Source organism: Zootoca vivipara, chromosome 1 (assembly GCF_965207765.1).
Source record: "Zootoca vivipara chromosome 1, rZooViv2.hap1.1, whole genome shotgun sequence".
Taxonomy (NCBI): domain Eukaryota; kingdom Metazoa; phylum Chordata; class Lepidosauria; order Squamata; family Lacertidae; genus Zootoca; species Zootoca vivipara.
In genome coordinates, this window is record NC_142582.1 from 38,923,153 (window position 1) to 38,945,194 (window position 22,042).

At 39.6% G+C, this 22,042-nt stretch overlaps 1 protein-coding gene across 3 annotated transcripts; it reads right to left on the reverse strand.

Moving 5' to 3' along the window:
* Positions 1-1,885: 1,885 nt before the first annotated feature.
* Positions 1,886-20,228, reverse strand: CCNT2 (cyclin T2). Of its 3 annotated transcripts, XM_035130437.3 has the most exons (10): positions 19,934-20,228; positions 17,678-17,759; positions 13,193-13,315; positions 12,259-12,319; positions 11,756-11,818; positions 9,243-9,288; positions 6,676-6,839; positions 6,002-6,072; positions 4,261-5,377; positions 1,886-4,162 (listed from the first exon to the last, which is right to left on the reverse strand). In XM_035130437.3, exons 1-10 carry the CDS (start codon positions 20,164-20,166, stop codon positions 4,098-4,100), a joined length of 2,025 nt encoding a protein of 674 aa, XP_034986328.3. In that variant the 5' UTR covers positions 20,167-20,228; the 3' UTR covers positions 1,886-4,097. The 3 variants fall into 3 exon arrangements, 2 of the variants coding, with proteins under 2 accessions (XP_034986328.3, XP_060135386.2); XM_060279403.2 differs by having other exon boundaries at positions 2,715-5,377; XR_009558239.2 differs by lacking the exon at positions 1,886-4,162 and having other exon boundaries at positions 4,677-5,377; positions 8,927-9,288; positions 19,934-20,224.
* Between the last annotated feature and the right edge of the window lie 1,814 nt (positions 20,229-22,042).

Genomic DNA, 22,042 nt, shown 5'->3' on the forward strand with positions numbered 1-22,042 from the left:
CCTCGGCCCTCCAGATGTTTTTGGCCTAAAATTCCCATGATCCCTAGCTAGCAGGACCAGTGGTCAAGGATGATGGGAATTGTAGTCTCAAAACATCTGGAGGGCTGAGGTTGAGGAAGCCTGATCTAAAATATACCCACCCCATATTGTTACTTTTCAGTTAGTTGCCCAAACTTAAATAAAAGCCATTGAAAAGCAACTCCCAAGGAGCTCAAGTTTTTCTATGTATTTGGGGAACAGAATATAAGGATACCACAAATGATATTGATGTAGTATTAGATTATAATTTTATAATTTATACCCCGCCCATCTGGTTAAAATCCCTAACATACATCCTAAAGTTCATAAATGATACCACTGAGGGTAGAGGTGAATCTGTTAAGACCTAAGGCAGAGGTGTAAAAGTGCAATTTAAATGCCAGAATTCAAAGTGCAGCATTGACTAATCCCTGCAGTCAATGGCTATCATGATAGTCCACTCAACGAGTGACAGTAAACCCAATAGTGCATAGCACCACTAATGGGAAACATGAATTGAGGTCCACAAAGGCTGGGACAGCAATTCCACATACTGGTATATTTATCGCAGAATAAGCACCATGGATTCAATAGGACTTGCTTCAGAGTAGACATTTATAGATAGGATTGTACCAAGAGTTCTCTTAATGCAACCATATGGAGTATGCTCATTTCATGGATTTAACGGAAGTACTAAGATTTTCCCATTTCTCATGGGCACTTTTTATTTTGTGGAGAGTTCACAATTATCCCATTAATCACTGTTTCCTTCACTTTGCACTAATAGACCAAACCACATTTTGTTAATAAATTTGTTCACATCTGATGCTACTCCTATAGGTGCATTCTATAATGCATTCAATGTATGCTACCAAATATTACACTTTCAACTTTTACTCTGCCACAATGGTCATCTCCCAGTTATCTTTTTCTCCCTTGTCATGCTGGAGGGCCATTGTGGCATGGATAAACTCCCCATAATTTTATTTATTTTGCATCAGCTGAGTTTATTCATTTTGTGTTTTTTTTTTGAATGAGCGGACATATTGAAACTTCTTTATTAAAATGAGAAATTGGTTGAGCTAGAATTTGTGTGGCATGGTCTACTAAGAGTGCTTTAGGATACATGGATAAAGCAGTTTATTCCCAAAAGTGCTGTATTTACTGCTGCTCCAATAAGATGTCGCAATATCTTAAGCCTGACATATATGACCTGTAAGTTAATTTCAATTACTTACTGAAGAAAAATTGCAAACATCTAAGAACCCAAACCATGGTATTTTCATGGTTATTTAAGTCTTAAATTAACTAGAGTTAATTCTACACATCTTACTTTAAACCAGCCCCTTGTGTTGTTTGCGTTTTAAGAGAATTTTAGAGTTCTTTGGTATTTCTGCAGTTTTTATTTTACAGACACTTGTGGCAATTTGACTAGGCTCAAATCTTTTCAGTACTTTTATCAAAACAGATCTAGAGGACGTGTGCCCCTCCAGATGTTAAGAGTACATCTCCAATCATTATTGGCCATGCTGGCTGAGGTGAGACCAACTATATTTGGAAGGTCATGTTTCTTATCCAAGAATATGGCTATGAAAGGAAGCACTCATTCAATCTTCAAATAGCAACGTTTGCATGTATAGTAAGAGGACTGACCAATCCTATGGTCATTTGTAGAATTCACAGGGTTTATTATAAGTACCTGAACAAAACCTCATTCAACTTATGGATTTCTGCAAAGGTAAGACAAGAGCTGTATGTTTATTAGGATATTTATCTGTCTTGTAACATGTATCCATTACATCCTCATGTAGTAATGGGTAAAAAGCATTCCAAGGCAAAGCTACAGGCTTGTAAGCAAATACTATGAGGCTTTGTAAATAAATTTTATTTAAAGTAAACATTTACTGTTTGTCTTCTTCCTACTGGGAATCACAATTTAAGACATTTTTATCTTGCTTACACCGTATGGCAAAAATTCTTCAGGATTTAATAGCATGGATGAGGTAGCGAATAAAGTCTAAAAAGGCTAAAAAATATGCAACAATGCAGGATCAAGTTTCACAATACAGGGTTTTAAGAAATATTCTTTCAATGTAAAAAGTTACAAGGGTGAAGAAGTTAACAGTTTTGGATGAAGCAGACTGTCAAGGGCTAAGGACTAGATTAAAATCTGAAGATACATTATTCATAGTGTCCATGTTCAAGAAGTGTTTAAAAAAGACACCCATAATTCAAATAAACGTCTTCAAGTATGTAGTACAAAGTTTTGCATTACTGGCGACTGAATATTACATAGTAATTGATGCACAAGTAGTTACATTATACTGTAACTACAAATTGGATACATGCTCAACAATTATCTAAAACAATTAGCTTAGTGTAGCTAACGGGGTTTAAACTTCAGATTTGCTGCTGAAGTGTTTATAACCAATTAGAGCATAAACTATGCAAGAACAGATGTCTCCAAATAGTGAATCCCTCTCAGACACAAGGATAACTTAATAAAATATTTACATTAAATACCCAGTAAGTAACACTTGCTACTGTACTGAATTTATGCTGAGGTAAATTCCATGCACTTAGGGTTAGCTGGTAAAATGGGACATCGGCTTTAAACAAAAACCCATCAACATTCACTACGGTCATCAATTGTTTAAAAAAGGCAAGTGAATGAAAACAGTAATATGACACAGCCATAAAAATGTATACTAGTGGTTTAATTGGCGAGTGATTATTCAGAGCTGAAAAAAACCTCCAGTTTTGTTATTACAATCACAAGTACAATTCACGTAGCATACGTGACAGTTCTTTTATTGTCTGAGATAAGGGAAAAGTTGGGATACCAATAATTGTATTTATTGCAAAGATAGTATTCCACCTGTAAAAGAAATATGGCATTTCACTCACATCACACACACTTTTTTAAAATTCAAAACGTGGCTGTCTGTATGAAATGCTAATGGAAAACAGTGATCCCTGTTCACTAATAACTTAAGTTTTTTTAAAAACTTACTAATTTCACTATACGTTTACGTATTTCAGTTCTTAAATCACATTAATCTATATAACCATTATTAACAGCTCTGTGTCTCTATTACTGCATCAAGCCAAACATTTAAATGCACTTTCACATCAAAAAGATTATATAAACTTTATTTTTGCTTCCCCTTCTGAAAGCTACTGACATTTCAGCAGTCAACTTGGGTTTGTTTTTCTAATAAAAAAAAAATTACAAATGGAGGCCTGAGCAGTTTTCACATTGCCTCACTGGAGATACTGTGTTGTGGCTGACCATCCATCCACACTTGGTACATGATCCCCAATCAGTGAAGTGCTCTCAGGAAGTGGCTCCCAATAAGGCCTACAGTTTAACAGGAAGTGCCACTTTTATTTATATTTCTGATTGATTTTGATACTAGGGGGAAGAGTTATTTGTCATACTTACAAGCAGCTCCAATCCTGAGTATTTATGGTTTATCTAAACATACAAAAATGTATGTACATTTCTCTCCACTTTTGTTGTAAACATTTGTCAGTATACTTTACATATCCCTTCTTTGAAACATGCAAATCATACATACAGTATAAATACACATTAAAAAAATACACTCATTCATAAACTAAGCAACAAAAACTGTGGCTGGCATATTCAGTTATAAATAATCAATGTGCGAGGCATTCCATACAGCTAAGAGCAGCCATTCAAACCTACTGTTCTCATCTGTGTTTGTAGAAAATACTGTGATTTTTGCACCTTCCAAGTCATTTACAGTATTTATAACACTATCATATGTGGAGATAGGCTCATTTACTATACCTCTTCTTCTCAGAGTGAAGGATAAAGCAGCACTTACATATATTATATATATTTATATATATATATCTAAAGTAGGGCAGCAACTGCTGGGGTTGCACTTATGAAGGTTTTCCATTCTAATATTCTTAAATAAAAAAAGGAGAAAGGGACCAAAGCAACTGATTACATATTCATTCCTTGGGCACTTAACAGTGAATCCAGCATGTCGAATGTGTCTTTGTAGTCCATATGCTGGCTGTTTGTACTGTACTCGTGACTGGCATCAGGACCGTTCTCCACAGGGTTCTTGTCCAGTTTCACGAGGGTGCTGAGATGTCCGTAGCCCACCTGGTATGCGACAGGGGGAGGAGGGGGTAAGGGAAGGTTAAAAACAGAGTTGAGAGAGGATACATACTGCTTAACAGAGGAAGAACTAGATGAACTACCTGAACTTTTGGAACTTTTGCTCATTTTGGAGTGATGGTTGTGAGAAGCATCATTGATGTACAGCCTCTTTCTTGAAGAGCCGGAACTAGAGGAATTGGCATCACTGCTCAAGCCAACAGGACTCCTCAGAACAGCTGGCGTTAATCCATCACTACTATGTTTAGTGCCACCACTACTACTGCCACCAGTATGGGAATGGGAATGCTTATGACTGCTACCATGATGGCGGTTTATGGAATGTTCCTTGTGCTTTTCCTTGTTAACATGGGGACTAGAGTGCTTGCTTTTCCCACTTCCCTCATCGGATGAGCTATGCCTTTCTGAGGAAGAGACTTTGATTTTCATTTTCAGATCTTCTTTGCTCGAGTTCTTTTCTGTGGGTGGAATGGGTATCCGCAATTTGAGTGACCCACCCTTTTCTTTTTTGTCGGGCATGTGTTTTTCAGGCTTCTCTGCATTTGCAATGGGGATTTTCATTTTAATAGGGGAAGTTACAGAACTGCTACTTGTTGCTTGGGGTTGAGTGTGCTTTTTGTATTGCGGTTCGGGGCCCATATAGTGTTCTCTTACATCCAGTTCGAGGGTTTCTAGCTTGCGTTTCTCTCTGTATTTATCCAATGACATTTTCTGAGGCATTATTACAGGTGCAGATGTCACCTGCCCATGGTATTTGTTTCCCGGTTTGTGCACAGTAGAATGCTCAGAGAGTTTGTGATGTAATCCTGAATGCAACTGCAATGAAGTGCCTGGTTGAAAGTTTATGTTGAACTGTCCACCAGGCAGTAAAGTATCTGGTTTCTGAGAATACATCTGTTCTGTCCTTGTTTGATCTTGATGCTGAGGCCATTCTTGATGTGCTGACAGACTGTAAGAAGTACCTGGCATTCCTGTGGCCAGTATTGCCAGATTTTCTTGACTATCTTGAACAGAGATACTTCCTGAGTTCAGAGGAACTGGGGCAGGAAATGTGGATGTTGATGGTTTTTGGAAAGTTGCGTTTGCAGATACACCAGCAACAGCATCTACTAAAATGGAATTCTGAACCAAAGATGAACCAAGAAGGGAGTTATCGGATGCCTGACCATCTCCTTTAGGTTTTCTTGCAGCCTGATTAGCCTACACAAGGATAAAAATGTAAAATTAGGACATAATCTGAAGTTTAACATTTACAAATACATCTGGCAGTCAATAAAATCCACTCGGTTCCAAAACTGAAGAACATGATGCAACTGCAATGAGTTAATTTACTCTGAAACTTGACAAAGAACATTGAGCTCAAAAGCTCAGTGTTTTTGGACATCAGTGGGCTAAATAATAAAAAAATACTCACTTGGATTGAAATTTCTCTTGTCCAAACTTCTGCTGGGGGAGAGGATTATCATAAATTCCTCCTCTACTCTGCATATCCTTAACACCTGCTCCATAGGGTTAGAAGACCCTCTAGAACAGTGTGAGGAATAACAAAAGGGAAATTGGCAAATATCACTTCCCCTCTTCTTTCCTCAAGTGGAAGCCTCCATTTATGGTAGGGTAACTCTGGCTCTAGCTTACTGCATGTCATTTTCACAACTGTTTTATAGTTGTTATAATGAAGATTTTATCAGTTAAATTACTGGAACATCAAAATTCACCTAGCAAGTGATAGGTTGGATGCTGGCTTTCAACAAAGCTGAAAGCAGATCAGCAGATGCTTACATATAGTATAGATGAGGCAGTTTCTTTACCACAAGAATCTCTTACCCTCCAATTTCGAATCCTCTTTAATCTATTGGGAGTTTTCTCCAGTATCTGAAGAAACTCATGTGTCAGCTCTGTGAATAGAAACAAAATTAAGTGAAACATCTAAATAACTAGCTCAATTTCTATTAGCAACTTTCAGCTCTTTTTGATGACTAGACTTAAAAAAAAATATATGGAATACCACTTGATTGTAAACCCCACCCAAAGTGGCTATCTATTCAATCAAAAGAAATTTACATATGCCTGAAACTAGTTTTCAAAGCCACTGCTTAAGATACTTCTTTGGGGGGAGGGGGGATTTAAAAAGTACTGGGGGGAATACAATATATTTTAATGCCACTCCTCAGTATAAACCTCCAGCGTGATCCACCCTGGTAATTTTGTGTGTGTGTGTGTGTGTGTGTGTGTGTGTGTGTGTGTGTGTACACACACACACACAAAAACAGTAAATGCAGCATTATTTTTAAAAGTAAGCATTTTATAAAAAGTGTTACATTCAGCATGGATGAAGCTATAATAAAAGAATCTTGCATTACATACTGAAATGGTAAACACCTAGTCTGCCGGTAACTGCCTTTTTAGCCATCGTGGTAAAGGTAACAGGAATGTCACAAACAAAATAACTAGAAACACAAATTTAAATAAAAGAATAAAGGAAAACAGATTTTACATACCATCAAGTAATTCTAAAGTAACAGAAGGATCTACATATTCCCACCAATGCTTTCCATCAGTTGATACCGGAATCTCCCAGTTGGACCACTTGCAAGCCAAATGTATACAGACACATGCTATCACAGTTGGTTTGTACTGAAGACAAAATGTAGTAAGGTGCAGACTGTAGTTGGAAATGTTTCACAATGGAAGAACAAACGTCAAACATGGAAAAGAACAAAAAACAAGAAGAGAGCACTTATCACCACAGTATTCAAGATATATATTATTAAGCTGTAAATGTTTTTTTTAAAAAAATGTACAACTCTGGGACTTTATATTTTAAAAAAACCATACAGGTATTCATACAGAATAATTTAGATTGTTTCTGCTGATAAAATGGAATAACTACTACAGTATTCTGTTCTTCCAGCAGTACCGGAACTTAATACACAAGAAAATCAAAATATTAGCATTCATAAATATCAATATTTCTGCAAAAAATATACTCCCTCAAATTTTATGGCATTGTAATGTAGGTTTCATTTTGAAAGTTAGTGAAGTAATGTGTAAAGCAACATGTAGGGAAAAAATGAAATCTCTGCCAGTCCAGCCTGCAACATAGTTTGTATTAGTAAAGTCAACAGAGTCATGATTAGCAGAAAATTCTAGCTGGAAGCAACACAACTGTGGCAATTCCATGTTCTAGCATTGATTTGAAATTTGACCTAATGGAAAGATATTCATTCTAACAAGTGTGTCCGCCCTAGCAAGTACTTATTGTACAAATATTTAATTATGTGCATATTTACATTAACTATGTCCTAGATCTAGATTTAAGTAGAAAAACAATTCCATTTAATCAAGGCAGCCCCACCCAATTATTCTCATTTCCTTGTCTATTGCAACCTTCAGTGGCCTATCCCAAGCAGTTTCATAGGGTCCACCGTGCGTTAGAATGGGCTTGAGGTGGTGGTGGTGGGGCGGACCCTGAAAAGCCCTGCTGCACTTTTATTTTCTCAGGATCCAACACAATGAGCTTAAAATCACATGCTCCTTCCTTTTCTCCACACCATAATCAGCTCATAATTAATCATTCAAATTGCAAGCCAGAATAACATAGGCATTGAGTTCCTATTTCAACTCAAGCCCTCTTAACAATATCACTTTGAGGGGAGATCATTATTTCCTGTATCCTTGCCACACAATGAATCTCTTCCCAGGTCTTCAGATTTTTGATTACATATTTTCAAAATTCATCATTTTCCCCTTCTAAACCCTCATTTATATTCTCCATTACCCTGTTTACTTTACTGTAGGCTTCTGCTCACTCTTTTTATTTCATTCAATCAAACCAATGCCTGAGTTATATCCCTAATGTCTCTATAATGTCCTAATGTTCTCTCCTTTTAAGTTTAACTCTTAGATATTATTTATAAAGTATTCTTCTTTCACCATTCCATTTCATATCCGCTTCACATAACCTCTGTTACCCTCTTTTTTGCCTGTGGCTTTCATGCTCTCTCCAAGGCTGGAACTGTGTATCAGAATACAAATTAACCTTTCTCCTTTTTGCAAAGTCTACTTTTTTCTATAAAATTAATGACTAGCTGGTTAACATACTGATAAAACCCCTATCACAGAGCCAGGAGAAATAATAAATCAGGACATAGTGTCACTTCCCCCAATTCCTGATTGGTCTTTATCTACAAACCATTAACTGTTAATTAAAATCTAATGATTAATAATAAAATAAAACAACTTCTAACCAGTGGTCATGACTCAAGCTTATTTTAAATCAGTTAACAAGATAGGAATTAGGGAAATAACAGCTAAACACTGTTCACTCCTCCTCCCAACCATGCAGTAGTTGAGAGGAGCAGTCAAGACCAAGGCTTTGCTTAGGCCAGCAGATATTTTTTTAAACCCACAACTTTTCCATGTGAATGTCATCTGGGTACTTTCCTGAACACTTGCAATTTATTTACATCTCTCTTCCACCTATCCATTTTACTGAAAACCTACAGGGCCAGAGGTAATTTCTGACCAATAGTAGGGCTTTCCCCCCACATACATATGTTAAAGAACTAGCAGCTTCTGCACTGCTAAATGTCTTATAGGCTAGTTCTAATGTAGCTGTAACAAAAGCTTTTTTTTTTACTACAGCTGTTATTTGATTTCTTTTTAGAAAAAAAACAATGCTATTTTATTTTCATTAAGAAAAAAATGCCATTAACTACAAGGGTAAACTAGAAACAGCTTTGTACTTACCAAGATGCTCGGATTTCTAGGTTAAGTTTATCTCTCTGTAATCTTTAGCTGCTATTCAGGCTACCATTTTTAGACTTATGCACTCACAATCGAGAAAAAGTCACCAGAAAGCACCACTACACTTCACATTGTGCATTTAACCCCTTTGTGCCATTAGGCCCTTGTACAATACACCGCACTGCAAACAGGAAGGTACCACCACAGTAGATGGCCCAGTCGCCTGTTGCAACAAGGGTTCGACACAGGTAGGGGACCCTGCAGTAAAGGAAGCTATAGTGTGCTACAACAGTGCAACAAAGAGGTTCAGGATAACAACCTGTTGGTAGCCATGAAATAGGATGTCTGTGCCAAATCCTTGCTTGCTGTAAGAAAAAAAAGAAACAATGAAATTAGACACCAGTATAGTTAATATTCCAAATTAAAATGCTTTCCATGTGAAGATAATACAAGCGGCCCACTTGCAAATGAACACAATGCAAGCCATTGCCAAGGCAAAGTTTGTGTTTACTCAGTTACTCTTCAAACTAAGTCTGCTACAAGGTTTCTTGAAACATGAATTTATTTATTTAATCAAAGTAACACAATAAGCTAGCCAGTACTTCAAAACTCCGGGATAGGGCAACTAGTATGTTTTGAGATAATTCAGCGGTAGATAATTGTCTTCATAGCCTGAGCCTTACAACTCAACTACTAATAGGTTTGCTCTAAGTAAATCATAGATGCCAATAAAAATGAAGCTGGAGGTCAGCAAAAAAACATCTGATTCTCTATAGTTTTCAGTGGTCACCACAAGTTTTTCACCCTGTCACCACCATTACGCTAGCAAAAGGAGGAGATCCTCAGTGTCAGCCAACCCAGAAACTCAGCGTAACATTATGTTGATGATGTACAGATTTTTCCATCTTTGGTTTAGCACTGCTGACCCTTTAAGGAAGACAGCTAACAAAAGCACCTGTCCACTAGACAGGTGGGCATGGTTTGGGGAAAACGGACTCACAGGCCAAACTGGATGCTCTGGCAGACCAAGACTGGCCCACAGGCTGGAGGCTCCCCACTTGTAGTATGTCATTACAGTGGTACCTCAGTTTAAAAACAATTTGGTTTAAAAACTCCACAAAACCAAAAATAGTGTCTTGGTTTGAGAACTCTACCTCGTTATAAGAACGAAATCCAAACACTGGAAGGGCACTGGCAGTGGGAATCCTCATTAGGGAAAGCGTGCTTCGGTTTAAGAACCCTTTTGGTTTAAGAACGGACTTCTGGAACGGATTAAGTTCGTAAACCAAGGTACCACTGTAGTTCTTTTAATCTGTCAAATGTAGATGTCACAACACTAAAAGAAGCTTTCTGATCATGTATTCTCCAATCCTGCCCCTTTGAAAGGTGGTGGCAGTGTTGGGATAAAGAACTGCTTCTTCAAAATTCACAAGGTAAAATTCCGAGGCCAAACTGCGCTTTCTCAAACTGTCTTCTTCACCTGCACTTTTTCAGATGATGAACTTTTAAAATTATTATTTTTAATAATGTTCAGTGGTACCTCTGGACAAGAACTTAATTCGTTCCGGAGGTCTGTTCTTAACCTGAAACTGTTCTTAACCTGAAGCACCACTTTAGCTAATGGGGCCTCTTGCTGCCGGCTGTGCCGCCGGAGCACGATTTCTGTTCTCATGCTGAAGGAAAGTTCTTAAGCTGAGGTACTATTTCTGGATTAGCGGTTTTGTAACCTGACGCATTTGTAACCCGAGGTACCACTGTATGTGAAAGCAGGGAAGCAGATAAAGATCTTCTTATAGGCTATTAATGTTTGTAAGATGGTGACCAGCAAATTTGAATAAACTGATGGATCAGAAAGACTGAGGAAACAGATGCAAAAGCATTATATTATATATAATGCTGTCTTGCCAAATTATTCTTATTTAATATAATAAGTCACCTAAAAAAACAACCACCGTTTAAGGTATTACCATAGCATCTCAATTCTAGTCATTCATTTTCAGGCAAGTATAACTTTAAAAAGAAAAAGAAAAATCAGGAGTGGGCAGCCTGGGAGCCCTTGGCTTAATTTAATGAATATAGAAAGGAGAACAAAATGTGGGGAGGAGATGTGGCAGAAAGAAAAATGAATGCCTCCTCCCACTTCTGGTACTAGGTCCAAACACTTTTTACTCTGACACTACCTACTCAGAAGGAATATAGCCCCAGACAGAAAAAGGTTTCCCACAATTGTTTAAAATTCAGGTTCTCACTATGACTGTGACACATCATTTAATCCATATGCAGTCCAGAAATTAGGCAGCTCTACCTCATTAAAAAGAAAGAATAAAAATAAATATATTACAATTGAATAAGATGGGAGGCCTAGGAGAAAAGTATTTGCAGATCTAGAAAGGGAAAAGAGAGTCAGAACAGTTAATGCTGTGAAAACTGACCAATGCTTCAAAAGCAACTAAGTATTGCAAGTACTTAATAATTTCCATCTATGATGTGTTATCTGGCTTGCTTTGCAAAAATAAAAAATAAAAATCCTTTATCCCCAATTCCATTGATTGTATATGGATGTCTACCTTATTCTCTGATCACCTTACAGCAAAATCACCCGTATAAGCAATATCTACAATATATGTACCTGGAGGGCCAATTTTTACTTTAAAAACACACCACACAACATATAATCTACATATCCTTTACAGATCCAGGTAAAAACAAAACCTAGTAGTGATTTACTCACAGCAGAAGTAATATTCCAGAAACAGATTTAGTAAGTCACACCACCTTCCTACAGAGATGTAGGGAAATTGATGTAGGGAAATCAATTAAATTGTTACTGACCTCTCACTAACTGCGTACATTTCACAACATCTGTGTGTGGATGCTCAATGGTAATCTCAAAACCTGAAAAATTAAATGTGTTATTTCACAAACTTACATTATAATGTCCATGAATTTAAAAGTACCTGGGGTCATGTTTCTTTCAAGTGCCTAGATTAATAACCTCATAATGGACTACTAAAGTAATTTTAGGGTACTTGCAACTGAAAGTTTTTTTTTTTTAAAAAAAAGCAAGCAGTTATACTGCTTAGTTACTATGTGTACATTTATTGCAGTAAGTGTGGTTATACTAGATTAACTCTGAAAGGACAGGTTATAAACATGGTGCAAAGACAATAATAAAATGGCTTCTATGATCAGATTTCTTCTAATATATATGTGGTGTGTCCATCAATCAAATATGGAAGCATTCTATTACTGGAACTACACTATAATGTGAATATGTTACTAGCTATACAGTTGCTATAAGATTATCATATGTACATTTAATATACTGTACTTACCTAAAGTTTGAAGCATTATTGTTTCAAGTATAACCAGCTCTTGGGCCTGCTGAAGGTATGCCTAATAATAAAGAAAAATGCTGAAGCATCAGTACAGCAACTTTAACAAGTTAATAATACCAAAGTATATACCAAATAAACTGATTGGCTATCAACACTTATTTTGGGGTACACATCACAACCACCAAGGCAGTAAGAAACTATTTTCTCTCATGCTTTTGTTTCTTTCATGATGTCTTAAAACACAGAGTTCTGATTAGCCTCATCACAACAGTTGTCTTTAATATGCATAGCAATATTGGGGATGTTCAGACATTTATTTCCCTTTCTTACCTCTAAGCACAGTGAGATCATAAATGGTTCCTGGGCTCCTACCCTCTTCTCAAAATTCTTATGTTCCTCTCAACTGTATGAAGGCAAGGCTTGAAGATACTTTACTGTTTGTATATGTCCCTAACCTGCAAAGTGCTTAAATAAATGCACAATGCCCGGTTTAGGTTTTGAAAGGAGCTCAATACAGGAAGGAAGGAGGCACACTGAGACTCCTGCTCTCATCACATGTAGATGTGAGATAGAGAACATAATGTCTGAATACCTCAATATTTTATGAGAAGAGATGGTCATCTGAGGAAAATGGAAAAAATGTGTAAAATGGCAAAGTCTGCCAATAAAGTAAAAAAAAATCCAAAAAAACCAACAACACCCCAGCATTTTTCTGTACTTGGAAGAAACATTTTTTCAATTAAAAAAGTTATTTTGATTTCAACTATTAGGACAGGCTGCTGCTAATGTTCCATAATAATCATTTAATATTAAGTAGAAATGTATCTGTGAATTCAAATACACAATGGGAAGGAACAACACAGCTTACAATTCTGCCAAGGGAAAAGGAAAAAGTGTCAGTTATGCTTTATGAAAACTGATATGTACATACATCACTCTTTGTGTCCAGCTCTTGATGATGAAGGCAAGCATGTGCTACTTTGATAACATGTTCGAGTTTTCGTGGCTGTTCTTCCACTTTTGCAGCCAAAAATAATGCAGTTGGAGATATAATCTGTCAGACAAAAAATGCTTCAGTCAGAACAGTGTTTCAACACATCTCCCATAAGATTAGTTACCTCTAACAAATAGGAAAATCTTAAAACTATTGTGATAAAGCCTTGTGGAAGTTGAAAATTACTCTACCTTCTGCCATATAGAAATATTAGAATGTAGCACGTTTCCTGAAATAGCCTTTATAGCAGGTATCCCCAAACTGCGGCCCTCCAGATGTTTTGGCCTACAACTCCCATGATCTAGGACCAGTGGTCAGGGAAGATGGGAATTGTAGTCCAAAACATCTGGAGGGCCGAAGTTTGGAGATCCCTGCTTTATAGAATCAATGAAAGCACAAGACTTTTAAGCATTTAATATCCTATGCAGCAAATATTGCCAATATGTACGGTATTTATCTTCATTTCTACTGTTTCAATGCCAACAGGTGAGAGGGTGCAACTGCATCAAGTCTTGCAGCCAATTGATCAGGGCCTAGGAACAATTCCAAAACTTAAGGAAGTAAAATAAAAAAAATTCCTTCAGTAGCACCTTAAAGACCAACTAAGTTTTTATTTTGGTATGAGCTTTCGTGTGCATGCACACTTCTTCAGATACAGTGAAATGGAAGTTTCCAGGCACTTATGACATAAGTGCCTGGAAACTTCCATTTCACTGTATCTGAAGAAGTGTGCATGCACACGAAAGCTCATACCAAAATAAAAACTTAGTTGGTCTTTAAGGTGCTACTGAAGGAATTTTTTTTATTTTACTTCGATCCAGACCAACACGGCTACCTACCTGTAACCAAAACTTAAGGAAGTCACACTCAAGAATTTGTCTTCACCCAACACTGCTTTTGTATGTCCACGTGGAGCTGTGGCTAGGAATGTAGCACATCAGTTTTGGCTGATATGCCAGCTCTACACATTAAGAATAAGCATCTGTCACTGTCGCAGTCACACATAACATGGTAACTTATCTCAACTACTATAAAACCCTTTTAAGTGTGGCTGCCACTGGGCACTGATCAGAAACCTCAGGTGGCCTAGGGTGCAGTAGCACAAAATGGTCAGGCGCTGGGAGTTGGTGATATTATTCACTCATGAATTCCAGTGTTGGTTTGTTTCCAGGGAATTGTTGTCCAAACACATCTTAAGGGCACCAGGTTGGTCAAGAATATGGAAAGTACCGTTCTTGACATTTGAACCTGAGTCAAGACTGCTTTTGAAAGCACCTTCTCAAAAATACTGTTCCCTCCCTGCAAGGAGTCAAAATAAGCAGAAGAGATGTTGCCCTTGGTGCTGCCATCATATGAAGTGAGAACATATGTAACCTCAAACAAGCATATTTTTGGTGATGGTATCTGAACTGTACAATTCCCTCCATTCAAGTGTCCCACCATATGCTTTCCAGAATTTGTGCATGTATGATATATCAACCCTTTACAAAGTTTTGATTCTGTTTCCCTTTCCCCCAAGTAGTGCTCTAAGCCAGTGTTTCCCAACCTTGTGCCTCCAGCTGTTTTCGGACTACAATTCCCATCATTCCTGACCACTGGTCTTGCTAGCTAGGGATGATGGGAGTTGTAGTCCAAAAACAGCTAGAGGCACAAGGTTGGGAAACACTGCTCTAAGCAACTGATTTGTCCATACTTGGACCCTAAAGTTATTTAAAGGTAAAGGTAAAGGGACCCCTGACCATTAGGTCCAGTCGTGACCGACTCTGGGGTTGCGTGCGCATCTCGCATTATTGGCCGAGGGAGCCGGCGTATAGCTTCCAGGTCATGTGGCCAGCATGACAAAGCCGCTTCTGGCGAACCAGAGCAGCACATGGAAACGCCGTTTACCTTCCTGCTGTAGCAGTTCCTATTTATCTACTTGCATTTTGACGTGCTTTCGAACTGCTAGGTTGTCAGGAGCTGGGACCGAGCAATGGGAGCTCACCCCATTGCAGGGATTCGAACTGCCGACCTTCTGATCAGCAAGCCCTAGGCTCAGTGGTTTAACCCACAGCACCACCTGGGTTATTTAGCTTTGCAGTAATTAGCATTCTGCCACCAATGTTTCTCCAAGTTATTAAAGCCATGGCACCAGTTTCTCCAAGTTATTAAAGCATGGCGCCCTGCTAAAGTTCCTTGCAAAACAGTAATATTTTCTGCCCATTTACTGCATTTTCCCTTTTGTCCTAAAAGCCTTTTATAACAAAATTTAGCCACAAGTAGTATCATGTCCAAACACTTTTAAAGAATATCTAACACTGATGAATCCTTATGGGATACACTGTTTACATTACAGCTATTTATCAGAATAATCATAGACTCTATTCAGTAGGCCTAACAGTGAAAAATAGGGGGGTGGAACAGTATTAGAATCACAGGCTCATACTGTGTTTGTACTATTTCAACCAGACAGTCTATGTTTCTTAAAGCAAAATTTAAGTCCTCTAATATGGCTAACACACATTATCAGCAAGGGAGAAGGATGCTATGACCATCAAGCTCCATCTGCAATATCTAGCCGGTGTGATCATCTGTCTGCAAACCCATGGCCATTTCTGGCTATTACAGAAGACAGAAGTACTTTGTCTAGGCGCCCTGAAGTTTCTAAGCTACATAAGCTGCCAACAAGCTGACTAAACAAAACCTATGATTGCTGGAATAACAAAGCAAGAGTAATACCAGAAACTAGACTCTTGGTCAGAGCGCCATATTCAGCACCTTGGCTGCAAGCAAAGGGGGAGCTTGCTTGTAGAAATGACAAACTACATTTACAACCAGGGTTTTCTTTCTGCCCTGGCAATATCAATAGCTTGTCTATGCAAGTACAGTCGTACCTGGGTTCTTGAACACCTTGGTACTTGTACATTTTGGCTCCCAAATGCCCCAAACCCGGAAGTAAGTGTTCCAGTTTTCAAACATTTTTCGGAAGCCGAATGTCTGACATGGCTTCTACTTGAGTGCAGGGAACTCCTGCAGGCAATTGAAAGCCACACCTTGGTTTTCAAACCGTTTGAGGAGTTGAACGACTTCCGGAAATGATTACGCTCAAGAACCAAGGTACGACTGTATGGCCACAATAACTACAACAAAACTGCGGCTATGCACAAACTGCCTCATGTGTATGCAAAAACTACTTTGGATCACTGCCCTTGGCTTCCATGCTAAACACTACAGCATTTTTATTTCTTATATCCCAGTTTCAAAAATACTGCATTTTAACACACATTACAAAAATGAAAGCATTCATTATTATCCAGTCCAAATAATACAAAAGCAGGTAAGGGGCACTACAATACAATAAACTCCCACTGTGTTTATGTTAATTACATTTGTAAAGAAATTTCATTACTGAACTTTTTTAGAAATACCTTTAAGGCTCTTGTTAGTTTCTGGAGGACATGAGAGACTGCAGCTTACAAGGCACATTGGCACAGATCTATCAGGTTCCAATTTCATTATGAACCACGAACTCCACTCCAGTTTATAAGCAAACGCTGTATTGCCAGACTTCCCCTTCCTCTCCTCCCCCAACACCCACAAAAATCTTCTATGGAGGGTCTTCTCAAACTTCTGGATTTGGGGGGGGGGCGCACAGGGAAAAGTTTCACCTCACAAGTGGACATCTCTTGTATTAGGGGGACAGGAATACTGGACACTGCCCATGGCTTCCAAGTACTGCTATTATGTATCCTTCATTGGCATTAATGCCCCCCAATTGAACTGATTCGAGCATGAATTATCCAAACTCTCTTAGAATCGTAGAATCATAGAGTTGGAAGAGACCACAAGGGCCATCCAGTCCAACCCCCTGCCAAGCAGGAAACACCACCAAAGCATTCTTGACATATGCCTGTCAAGCCTCTGCTTAAAGACCTCCAAAGAAGGAGACTCCACCACACTCCTTGGTAGCAGATTCCACTGCCAAACAGCTCTTACTGTCAGGAAGTTCTTCCTAATGTTTAGGTGGGATCTTCTTTCTTGTAGTTTGAATCCACTGCTCCATGTCCGCTTCTCTGGAGCAGCAGAAAACAATCTTTCTCCCTCCTTCTCCAGGCTAAACTCACAGAGCTGTGAAAGAATCTCCCTAACCATGGCCATCCACTCATTTGAGATTCTAAGCAAGACACACACTCACCTAAATCAAAATCAGCACAGCATTTTTAGTTCATGAAGAGATACTAATAGTAAACAAGATGTTATAAATGAGATTCTCTTACCATAGGTGACTACAAGCAGAAATGACAGTATTATAAATGGTCTAAGGTACAAGACTGAGACTAATGTCAAAGAAATTTTTAAATAGATGCTACATATCCCCCAAATGTAACATTGAAAAAGTAGCACTATTCTTATACAATACAGTAAAGGCTAAGATGTACTTACATTTCTATTAAATTTTGTGAAGGAATGATGCATATAAAACCTGTGCATGTAAACAATCGCAGTATTAATTGTAAGTTGAGATCTAAAAAGAGAGTTAAGGAAGTTTTGTTTAAGTACCCAAAATAGAATTTTCTCTCCAAGTGCTTGAACCATAAGACACAATATGTAAAAGACAAGACTAATTTGTTTTCTTCATTTCATTCAGATATAACTTTAAAATATCTGTTAAATTAACAGGGGAACACACTTTATGACCCAAACTTCACTAGGCTGTATCTAGTCTAGGGTTCACAGATGAAGAATTGTGCCCCCATCCCCCAAAGGGTGAAACCACCTGCAAGAAAGGCTGGAATGTATGGCAAGAAGCTTCATTGGGAGTGGTGAATTCAGAAAATCAGGAATGGTCTGTTTGCAATCACACTGCATTGGCTGTAACTTATTCATAATTTCAAGTTAATATTAATATTTTTTTTACTTGTACACAGCCATTCTGGGAAGTTGGTACATTGTCAGTGTTGATATTTTCCAAAGACGTATACTAAAGCTTACAAGATTTTCAGATTATTCCACATTTTAGTCTACATTATGTTTGTTGGAAAAAGCCACACGAAGATGATTGTTTTATAAATGATTAACTTTCTGCAAGTATTCCTAGTGTAAAGGTAAAGGGACCCCTGACCATTAGGTAGAGTCGTGGACGACTCTGGGGTTGCGGCGCTCATCTCGCTTTACTGGCTGAGGGAGTCGGCGTACAGCTTCCAGGTCATGTGGCCAGCATGACCAAGCCGCTTCTGGTGAACCAGAGCAGCGCACGGAAATGCCGTTTACCTTCCCGCTTTCAAACTGCTAGGTTGTCAGGAGCAGGGACTGAGCAACGGGAGCTCACCGGGGATCTGAACCGCCAGCCCTAGGCTCAGTGGTTTAGACCACAGCGCCACCTGCATCCCTCATTCCTAGTGTAAGAAACTGTAAATAAGTCACCACTTTAAGTTTAGAAAAGCTGTTGCTAATCAAGGCATCCAGTCACATATTCACAAGGTTAGACAATGTTTATTTGTCAAACAAGAACACACAGAGGGTTCACAAAGTTATCTACACAGGACTTACAGGAAATTGGTGATGGGTGATTAAGCTTTACTGTAATAAGTTTGTTGCAGTCTGTGAAAGTGGGTTTGAGGATAAAGTTAGCCTACTAGTTAATATACTCAATGGGGAAAAATATTTGTCCAAACTATTATAGCAGATTATCCTTGCTAAAAATAATAGTTAAAAAAATCTGTGATTATGTCTAAATTCTACAGAGAAAGAAAGTTTTTAGAATAAGCCTGTTGTTCCTGATTTCAGACAACTGAAGGCGTTGTATAGAACACCCAATACATTCTACAGTGCCTAACTTTTCTTTTGAAATAATGTACTTTTTCCAGTACTTTGACCATTTTTTCAAAAAAATAGTTTTTATTTCAGAACAAGAATTGGGGGGGGGAGCATTTGCTAGGCTGCGGAAAGGCTGCCCTGTGTTATCTCCTCAATCCACATGCTAGGAGAAGCATCAAATCTCCTCCACTTGATTGTGTGTAGGGAGGGGCAGGCTTCTGTTGGGCAAGGTACCTTTTCATACCTATCTCAATGATTCTCAATTTACAAAAACAAAAAACAACCAACCAACCCACAGAACTTAAACTAAAAACTTACTATCTAAAGCTGAGATTAAGAAGAAAACCTATCACGTATGCACAAAGCCATTACAGAACAATGTAGTTGAAACAAGGCGGGTGCACTTCAAAAGGCACCCCTTTTGAGACGCTAGTAGTCCATAGTTTCCCTGCGCCAAGGGGCGAAAAGTACAAAAAAGGCCTAATTTTCAGCCCCGCACAGAACTCACAAGGCACACAAACACACACGAGGCAGTACAGGTCACCCCGTGCCAGCAGGGTCTGGGGCCTGCAAGGCCATGGCGCCGAGCCGTTAACGCAGCCGCCGAACAAAATCCTTCCTCTCTCCCCGACTCCCGGGGGATCCTGTGGCGCCTCCCTCCCACCCACCCCCTCAGCCGGAGAAGAAGGGAAAGGCGAGCCAGGAGGAGGAGGAGGAGCCAGAGCAGGCGAGGCCTCCTCGGCTCCCCAAAGGGGCCGTCTGCCTGGAGGAAAAACTCGGGGTGGGGGTGGGGAGCAGCCGGAGAGGGTCTTCCCCGTCCATTTAGGCCCGCGACCATCCCTCCCCGTCCCTCTGCCCGCCGCCTTCGCCCCAGAAGGATACACGTTGAGGCGCTGGCCCATGTCCTGGATGAGGTTGGCTGCCTGCTGCCGGTACGAGAGCTCCTTGTCGGCCTCGACGCCGCAGCGCCGAGACGGCGTGTTCTCCAGCTGCTCCCGGCTGAAGAACCAGCGAGGAGTTCCCGGGCCGCCTCCTCCCCCGCCGCCGTTTCCTCCGCCAGCCCCGCGCGACGCTGAACTCGCGCCAGGTCCGGAACCCGCCACAGCCGCCGCCATGACACAACCACTTCCCCCTCCTCTCGCAGCGGCAACCGGCACGCCCGACTCCGCCTCCTCCTCCGTCGCGGCCTCTCTCGCGAGAACTCAGAATCCCGCGAGGAAGAGTGACGGGACTTCCGCTCCTCTCCGGCTTTATGTATGCATATGTAGACAGTACTGTATAGACAACACCTCCAAACCATAGAGTTGTCCATAGACTCTGAACAGACTTTGGCTGTTCTCTCTCTATGGTGATGGTGTAGCTCGTCTTCAGATTTTGCCTCAGCCTTAGAGAAATCGAATAGCAGCAATATGTACAGTATTGAGTCCTGCCGGCTGCTGCCTGGAGGCTTATCTTCTCGGTTCCTTTACTCCTCCTTACCCGCCTTTTCTTTCCCCCTCAAGACAAAATGTAAGGGAGGAAAAGGAGGATTTCAGCGCCGTAAGGCGGTCTGATGCGAAAGGGGACAGGTCTGAGTGTCCCATGATATGCTCAATTCAGTGCAGACATTTGCTGTGTTCTATTCACTTGAATGCAGACACGTGGCCCTTTCACTACTCTGATTGTAGCCCTATGCAGACATGGGGGTAAGCCTGACTGAACGCAGTGGGATTTACAAGGAAGCATGAATGGGCTTGTATGAATGGGACTGTAAGTAATGGTGCTGAAGCAGGGCACCTTTCTTTCCTTCCTTGAGATCTTCTGCCCACCCAGTTGCTAAGCAGCAATTTGAGTACTGTAGTAGGCAACTGCTGACTGGGCCTCAATGAAAGGAAAGCAGGAGCTTGGAGGAAGGGTTTTTTTATTCGTGAGGATAAGAGAGGGAAAGTGAACACAACAGCTCTGCAAGAGATGTGCTTGTTAACTTTGTCTTTTCTATCCTGAGAGGAGCAGACAAGAGGTGTCCAGAACATAAGCCTAGCAGCAATGTAGTCTGACTGAAAGTTCTGGAGGAAGGAAAGGGCCCCTGGGGCCCAAAATCAATGTTACAACGAATCAGCACCCTCATGAAACCACACATTATGCTGGCAGATTTTCTAATCACTCATGCCTGTCCCCGTTTCCTTCCTCCAGAACCTTCAGTCAGAGACTACATTGCTGCTAGCTAGACTTGTGTTTGGGACATAGTGCCTCTGGTTCAATTCTCTTTCCCTCACACCATCCCCCACTGACATTCATTAAATTTCTCTTAGGCTTTCTGACAGAGTAGGAATCTGATGTACCAGGAACATTTGCACGCTCATCAAACCAACCAAAAATTAGATTTAGTAAAAGATATCATCTGCCCTGTTTTGCATTTCTCAGAACTAAAGTGAAAGTACGTAGTCATTCTCCTACTCTGCAAAAGAATGTCAAAGGGAGCCTCCAGCACAAAATTGCAGAACACGAACTTATCAAAACAAATAAGATTTTTTGCATTTTAGCAATGACTCAAGATAGTGGCTTCCTGTCGCACCAGAGGTGTTAATTAACTTAGCAATACCAGGATGATTGTATTGTCAGGATGATTGTATTATTCGCTGCTGTGAATGGTTGCTTTATAACAGTATTAGGCTTTACATAGAATTGTCCAGATTGTTCTTTTTATATTTAATTGCATATGATTGCCCCATTCAAAAGGTGGTCACTTTCATGTTAATAGGATCACCTACAGAACAGTATGTAAAATAAGAGTTTAATAGGAAAGGGCTTCATGGAAGAAGTTAGAAGGCATTTAATGAATGCACTGCTATGATATGAGAGACCTAGGTGCAAATATACTGATAGGTTTCAAATAAAGAATTACCCCCTCTTCCATGTGTGAAAAAGAGCCATTGATACTCTATTCTATCTGCTGGATATGAACAGAACATATGTAGCCTTTCTTCATATAGTTGAAGGTGAATATTTAAT

Bases quoted from the DNA above. Each gene is read 5' to 3' on its own strand.
- CCNT2 (XM_060279403.2), bottom strand. From the start codon at position 20,166: ATGGCGGCGGCTGTGGCGGGTTCCGGACCTGGCGCGAGTTCAGCGTCG. The intron at 6,840-9,242 runs GTTGTTATCCTG...TTCCAACTACAG, and splicing joins TATTTCATGGCTACCAACAG to TCTGCACCTTACTACATTTT. The intron at 5,378-6,001 runs GTAAGAGATTCT...ATCCTTGTGTAG, and splicing joins AGAGGATTCGAAATTGGAGG to GCTAATCAGGCTGCAAGAAA.